This window comes from Corvus brachyrhynchos, unplaced genomic scaffold (genome assembly GCF_000691975.1).
Source record: "Corvus brachyrhynchos isolate BGI_N302 unplaced genomic scaffold, ASM69197v1 scaffold220, whole genome shotgun sequence".
Classification (NCBI taxonomy): Eukaryota; Metazoa; Chordata; class Aves; order Passeriformes; family Corvidae; genus Corvus; species Corvus brachyrhynchos.
In genome coordinates, this window is record NW_008236209.1 from 51,623 (window position 1) to 59,610 (window position 7,988).

Consider the following 7,988-nt stretch of genomic DNA (forward strand, 5'->3'; position numbering starts at 1 on the left):
CAGGCATCTATCCAGCAACTACATATGAAGTTGTTCAAACTTTAGCGTAAGGTGTGGTTTTAATGTCAGTGGGGCTGCTTCAAGGGAAAAAACCTAAGTGTTACCAGGACTGTGGCCATGAATTTTGATTTTATATTGCCTTTTGGAAGGTCACTGCATATCTGTGATAGAAAGACTAATCAGAGCATAGTCTGTCTCTATAGCTTTTTCCGCAAATACTAACTATATTCTGATATCTTTTATCTGTCATTAATGTATACTGAAGAGTTTTGTGTTAAATTAGTATGTTCTCTGCTTACCTGTACTACTGAGAAAACTATTTCAGGTTTTCATTTTATTTCCATTTTAGAAAATTTTGAACAACGGTAACAAAGGTTTGCTACGTAATATACAAACCCTAACATTACAGTTTTGATACAATATGATATTTACTTGCCAGACATCTCCAGGAAAAAACCCACCTTATTTCAGCTAATGTCTTTAAAGAAACTTCCTTTCCCTTTTCCCCCTCCCTCTCTGTTCCAGTAGCTGAAAAGCCAATAAAAATATTCTCCTCCTCCCCAGTTCAGAACAAGATCTATGTGCATTTCTCCTAGGCATTTTTCGAGATCCAGAAGGGGATGAAAGTAGTCAATGTGCAACAGGAATCTGAATTTCAGACGCAAACCTGTACCTTTCCCCTGACCCTGCTGATATGCTGCAAGCTAAATGTTAAACATTTTTTTGATTAATTGAAGTCCAGCCTGGGGAGAAGAAACAGTTAAAGAAATGTCTCAATTATACTTGCAATCAGCTAATCAGACTTTGTGTGCATCTACAGATGATACAGAACTGAAATCAAGCTCTGATAATGAAACCACGAATGAAAAATGGACTGAAGACTCCTTTCCAGGATTAAAAATACTGTGCATAATTTATGTTACATATGCTGTGATCATTTCAGTGGGTCTCCTTGGAAATGCAATACTCATCAAAGTCTTTTTCAAGATTAAATCAATGCAGACGGTTCCCAATATCTTCATCACCAGCCTGGCATTCGGAGACCTGCTGCTTTTGTTAACGTGTGTGCCTATAGATGCAACACGTTACATTGTGGATACCTGGCTCTTCGGAAGAATTGGGTGCAAGCTGCTGTCTTTTATCCAGTTAACATCAGTTGGAGTATCAGTGTTTACCCTGACTGTTCTCAGTGCTGACAGGTGGGTCTGTGCAACTGATTTACCAGGAGATGCTGCAGGTCTGAAGTTAGAAATGGATAAAATAGCAGGTATTATCATTTTGCACAGTCTTAAACGGCACACTGTAATAGACTAAAAATCCCAAACTACCAGTCTCCCATGTAATTTAAAAATGCGTGTTAGTAAAATCGTAGCACTTCTTTTTAAGGTAGTGAAGTGAGAAAAACTCTTTAACTCTTCTGACCTTTTATTAGTTTGAAGTACAGTACAAGGGTTAGTCTCAATTGCACAAAAAAGGAAAATGGCTTAAGTTGAGAAAAAAAGACAGTATATTGGTGCTATCTAGTGGTACAGTGAAGTAGTCGAGGAACATGAAAAATAAAACTGAATATGAGTGAAAATTCTTTGATCTATGCACTCAGGGAGGATTTAAAATCCTAGAACATAAAAGACTGACATGGGATAAAACGCCAAAAGAAAACACAGAACAGACTTACGGACAAATGAATTACTCTCATGATGTGATGGCTAATATACTTTTCAGCTTGAAAAGTGCATATCTATTATTTTTTTTTCTCTTGTAGTTCTTCTGTCTTTTACAGAAATATTATAGCCCAGGGGTCCTGAAGTTAAACTCAGGTGGTAAGGACAGCATTGCTAGGAGGGATCAGTATTCTGACTGCTGTCAGGAAGTGCTGAATCTTTTTTCCGTGTACTTCTTTCTTGAATGAATAAAACTAAGATGATATTTCAGTTCTGATAATCAGCAGGAGCAGGAGCATTGAGGAGTAGAAAAACAAAAAAATAAAATTTACTATTAAGAGGGAAAAATATCTTCATCTTGTCCGCCAGCAATTTTAGATTGTATGTAATAGCGAATTGTTCATGTGTCCAGAATTTTACCAATGGTACTGTTACTGTACTCTAAAATAATCAGCCAGCACAGGAATGGCCACATAGGGTCAGATCAAGGATCCATGTAGACCAATACCAGCCTCCAGCAGTGGTAGTATAAGAACAAGAAAAGACAAGTAGGAAGAATAAAAACCTCTATCCAACTACATTTTTGACCCTATGCCTTCAGATGACACTGAACAGATGTGGTTTCTGTCTATTTAATAACCTCAGAGGATTTCTCTTCTGGATACTTGTTCAGCCTCTTCTTGAACTTGTTTAACAATGGCTTTCACTGCCTGTACCAAACAACTCCTTTTACTTCTGCACTGCACATGGCTTCATTTAGGGTGCTGGCTCTTGTGTCATAAGAGACAGTGATCCCTGTTTATGTCTCCAGGTTATTCATGTCATAATCTCTCCTTAGGTTGTTTGTGTTTCTTTTAGTTAAGGTGTGCAGAGCAACACATGGTATTCAAAGGTTGCATGAATCAGGGATACAGGTAATTGCACAATTGTCTCTTTTGCTCTCCATTATTTTCCTAATACTACCTAACATTTTGCTTTTTTGTTGTTGTTTTGGTTTGGGTTTATTTTAGGGTTTTTTAACTACTGCTAAAGATAATGCTAATGTTTACACTGAACTATCTATTGTAGCTCCAAGGTCTTGGTCCTGTATGACATCAATTCAGAATTCACCATGACTAGATGACCTTTAAAGATCCCTTCCAACCCCAGCTCTTCTCTGATTCTATGGTTTAGACACTTGCTTCTGTATTCAATTCTTCACGGTAGCTGCTACATAAATACTCTGCACTACATTCTCACAGAGTCACTACATGGTAAACTTACAGAGAAAGCTCAGGTCATGTGCTCAACACCAGACTGTTATGTTCCACTGTGCTAGAAGAGCTCAAAGTCAATAAAAATGGTATTTATTTGATAAATAGCAAGCCAGCTTCCAGCTTGCTATTTAAATTTGCCTAGAGGAGAAAAAGACCAGATCCTCAGCTTGCGCAAAATGGTACAACTAAGCTGTCTTATCCTCTGGGTCCTTTTTCACCACCTTTCTTTTCATGCCAGCCTTGTGCCCCCCTGGAGGGGTTGCTTCTTTCTGCATTATCAAGACTCCCTGGTCCTTTAGGAACAGGGTATAATGTTTCCTGCTCTTCATCTGCCTTCATGGAAGTTGGTCTTTTTCCATGTGCCACTTCCACACAGATTATCATACATCTATAGATTAATCCAGATTTTTCTCGTATTCCTGACTCAGTCCACATGCTGCAGAATCACAGGCATGAATCAACAGCAGTGCCCTCTCCTGCTTTATAAATATGAATGAATCCTGGAGCATTATTTTGAGTCAGATCACTGCACTCAGCTGTGGTCTTAGGAAGATGGAAGAAAGGAGGGGTGAACATGCTTGGTTTCATGTATTTATGAAATATTTAACCTGTTTCATCCCTTCATCAGTTTTGCATACTAATTCCCTCATTTATCTTTCAAGGCAGTGTCATAAAATTAGGAGTGATGATTGCCCTTAGTGATCCCAATTCAAACTGTAGAAGTCATCTTTACATAGGAAGGTTTCAATGGCAAGTCCTGCCTGCCAATCCATTAAAATACATGCTTGAAGTTAATTTTTACATTTCCATTTTAATTCCAAAGAGCTAGTGTCTGTTTTCATTTCCAAGAGAATTCCAGCACCCTTAGTTTAGCAAGAAGAGTAATGGCTTTAGCCTTAAGAATTTTGCAGTGTCAGAGCTCGCATTATTTCTGTGTTTATTCTAATAGTGATGTTGGTCATTCTAGGTACAGAGCCATCGTTAAACCCTTGGAACTGCAGACTTCAGATGCACTCCTGAAGACCTGCTGTAAAGCTGGCTGTGTTTGGATTGTCTCCATGATATTTGCTATCCCAGAGGCTGTTTTTTCAGATTTGTATTCTTTCAGCAATCCTGAGAAAAATGTAACTTTTGAGGCATGTGCCCCCTATCCTGTATCTGAGAAGATCCTGCAGGAAGCTCACTCCCTGGTTTGCTTCTTAGTGTTCTATATTGTGCCCTTAGCTGTCATTTCTGTCTACTACTTTCTTATCGCCAGAACTTTATACAAAAGTACATCCAACATGCCAGCAGAAGAACATGGTCATGCCCATAAGCAGGTAAGCTCTGATCAAGCACTAAACTCTCCAATTTTCCAAAGTGTATTGTGCTGATTAAATCTGAATTCTTGAGTACAAAACCTGACAATGGAGTAAAAATCTCCACAAACTCAGCCCATACCAAACTCAAATCCAAACTCAGCTGTGCACTTAGGCATGACACATGCTCATGACTCATCACTTGTGAGTGTCCACACTGCCCTAAAGAGGGACGGGTCTGTCATGCTTTATCATGACCCTGTTAAAAAGAGGAGTAGCCTGTCTGTACTTAGTCACTAGTTACTGCCTTCATTTAATATAACAAAGCAGCTTAAGAAAAGAGTGTTTACCTAATTAAGGATTAGCTAGCAAATTGCTGGTTCCCCTCTTATAGGGAGCAAAACATTTCAGAAAAACCTGAATTTTAAACACTGGGACCTCATCCATGTGAGCTGACACATTAATTACTGTACTTTTAAATGCAAGTCTAGATGAGAGTGCCATATGATTTATAATGGAAAGGAAATGTGATCTGCACTGGGAATACTTTGTTAAAAAATTATGAAATAGATTTACTTTCCTGTTTAATTCTTCTGGTTTAGGATTTTTGTTTGTTTTTTCATTTTCTTTTTACTTTTTGCTTTTTTGATTACTCATGCATTTAGACTTTTACACTGCTTTGCAAATCAGCACCAACAACACAAACATTTTATTAATTGGTATTAATACCAGCTATGCATTAATTTCTTGTAGATTGAATCCCGCAAGAGAGTTGCCAAGACAGTGCTGGTGCTTGTGGCTCTGTTTGCCTTGTGCTGGCTGCCCAACCACATCCTCTACCTGTACCGCTCTTTCACATACCACACGTCTGTTGATGCTTCCACCTTTCATCTTATAGCAACTATTTTTTCCCGCGCCTTGGCCTTCAGCAATTCTTGCGTCAATCCTTTCGCTCTTTATTGGCTGAGTAAAAGTTTCCGGCAACATTTTAAAAAGCAAGTCTCATGCTGCAAGGCAGCATTCTGTGCAAAGCCTCCCAGTGCTCCCCAGAGCAGTTCTCCTACCAGAGCCCTGTCGGTCACAGGCAGCATGCATGGCTCAGAAATCAGTGTTACACTGCTAACAGATTACAGCATCACGAAAGAAGAGGAAAGTGTTTAGTCCATGTGGGATGAAGAAGGACAGAAACTGAGTCTTTGCTATCAAGTCACTGCTACTGGGATCCTGGAAAGAGGTGCCATGGCTTGCCCTGTCTGTGAAAGTGTGTTCATCAGGAGTTCCTCATTTTTCAAAATGAAACTTTCCAGCATAAGCTCAAAGGGATTGCTCATGTTCCCAGGCATGAACATAGATTCCTAGCTGGAATTCCTGGACTGGAAAGGAAAGGACTTAGCAGAGTTGGTGCAAGAATTGGCTGTAAGGATGGTTTTGTTCTTGGTGACTTGCTCTTTGAGTCATGCCTGAGAGCTCCCTCTGACAGCTACTTGCTTCTACAGCAAGCAAGAAAAGCCACTTGGTCGTAACACAACCAACCAGGCACATTTATTTTCTTGTCCTAAATGTTAATAATTGGTAAACACATGAGAAAGAATGCTAAAATGAAAGAAGGCTAAGGTTTGTAGCACTGTGAAGTAAAAAAAGAGAAAGCATTACGGGCCAGATCCACAGTAGCTGTTTCTCTGTCAGTGACTTAGAAATTCTGTGTAAGAGCTGACTGCTGTGAGATGGATGTTCCTAAGGAAGTCAAGGGAACCAGCAGGTGATAATCTCTCCAAGAAAGCTATAATCATCTTTAACCACACTTGTAAAATTCTTTGTGATATATGGGTAAAACATCTCGATAGTGCAGAGTTTCTTTATTGTTACAGTAATTTAATATCAGGAAATTGGGGTGGATCTGTATCAAGAGTTCTAGTTGGGATTTACAGTGCACTTCTGAAGTGCTTAAAACATCCTCTCCTGCCTTACTTTATATCCCAAAGTAGTCTTGAGTGCACAACCTGGACTTCTCTCAGATGTGGAACTGTATGTCCAATCCACCAAACCAGACTAGAGCGAATTTGAAGTGAAAAATGTACAGTGTGAAGAGTCAGACTGGCCCTTTAGCTGCAGAGATCCACTCCTGCTGTAGTGTACATGATTGTATCTAAGTGGTCTGCACACATTCAAGCACACTGGGAGAGCTGGATTTTTCTATTATACTAATTTTCTATTCTTCAAGTCGTATCCCTTTTTAATATTAGGATAGGCTGTCTTAATGCCATAGGCCTTCTAATCTCAGTTCCACTGATTTTATGACTGGGCTTGCAGAGGCAAATCAGGTCAGGCTGTCCACGCTCAGCAGCACTGCTGGCAGGGACTGCCTTCCCATCAGGAAGTACAGGAGGCAAGTCTTCCTACCTCATGGTACAAAATAGTTGAGTGGCACTTATTTTTATGAATTTTGTCTTTCCCTGAACCAAAATTTTGTTCTGTGGAAGCTGGTGATAGAAAACACAATAGATTTTCCATTGTTTAAACTAAGGGACTTCTATTCCAAAAAAGAATTTGTGCGTTAAAGTATAGAACAGAAGTTGCAACATATGCATTAAAATAAGTCTGTCAGTCACACAAGCTTCAATTTTAACTAATCCTTGAAGGTATAGCCCCCCTTCAACTGCACAGAGCCCCTTAGCAACACATGGCTAGAAATCCATCCACTGATGCACTATTATCTGATGAGGAAATATATTTACAGACTCTTTCTGTTGCCTTATCAGAAAAGTAAAACCAAAAAAATACTTTTCCTTATCAGAAAAGTAAAACCAAACTATAAATCCCAGGGGCATTGCAATACAATGTCGTCATTGTAAACCAGTTAATGACAGACCGGTTTAATCCCATCAGGCCCGGCCTTATTTTACTACAGTCCTTGTACTACAGGCTGCAACGCTACAAGCACTAATTTTCAAATGGATTCCTCCTTTTATTGTACCAATTGTATACCAGGATAGGATCACTGAAATAAATGGAAATCCAACAGCACAGAAATACAATTTATGGCACAGCAGACTCCAGAGAGCTTATTTTGCTCTCTTTGTCTGGTAGAGAGCTATGTACAAATACAACAAACATGCTGCACTACTATTTTCTTCTTCTCCCTTTCCTTCATGGAGCTTCAGGGTGAGACTGAAATAAGTAGATATGCCTACACACTTATGAACCTACATTTATCTTTCTGGATCTTACTATAGGGAATTCTAAACAAAAGAAAAATCCACCAACATTACCATTCCTTACATCGTTCTTTATTCTAGCTTAGTAACGCCTTTGGGAAACAGATCTCCTACATGTTTCTGGACTTCACAATTTGTCTCTGTCAGAGACCAAATTTCCCACTGCAAAATCTTTGACTACACCTCACAGTAGCCCTTAAAACCCAGTTTCCTAATTCACCATTTTTCTTTCTTTGCATGCAGCTACTTTTCACTTATGTAACTACTCCTCTAACTGGATTGTCTATCTACTGCTAATATATCCTGTTACAAAACTGATGGTTTTGCTATATTCTGCACATGTTCTGGTTAAAGACTGGCAATATTTCAAGCCACAATTTAATTATTCTGTGTACTTTATGCTTTGGCAATTCTGTACTTTCAAATCTTCATGGCATGATATATTGGAGTGATATATGGGTCAACGCATCTTTTTATCCAGCCAATCTGATATTATTAATTCCATCTACTCCCCACAGTATCATTATCCATAAAAAGTCTCCACATTACCATAACTGG

General features: G+C 39.0%; 1 protein-coding gene and 1 long non-coding RNA gene across 2 annotated transcripts; one reads left to right on the forward strand and one right to left on the reverse strand.

Moving 5' to 3' along the window:
• Nucleotides 1–560: 560 nt before the first annotated feature.
• BRS3 (bombesin receptor subtype 3) lies at nucleotides 561–5,508 on the forward strand. The gene is made up of 3 exons (XM_008641366.2): nucleotides 561–1,199; nucleotides 3,885–4,236; nucleotides 4,969–5,508. The coding sequence occupies exons 1-3, from the start codon at nucleotides 769–771 to the stop codon at nucleotides 5,374–5,376; spliced, it is 1,191 nt and encodes a 396-aa protein (XP_008639588.1). The 5' UTR covers nucleotides 561–768; the 3' UTR covers nucleotides 5,377–5,508.
• Nucleotides 5,509–6,666: 1,158 nt separating this feature from the next.
• On the reverse strand, nucleotides 6,667–7,364 carry LOC108448547. Its single transcript, XR_001864450.1, has 2 exons — nucleotides 6,997–7,364; nucleotides 6,667–6,966 (listed from the first exon to the last, which is right to left on the reverse strand). It is a non-coding gene; the product is annotated as an uncharacterized LOC108448547 (long non-coding RNA).
• Nucleotides 7,365–7,988: the final 624 nt, after the last annotated feature.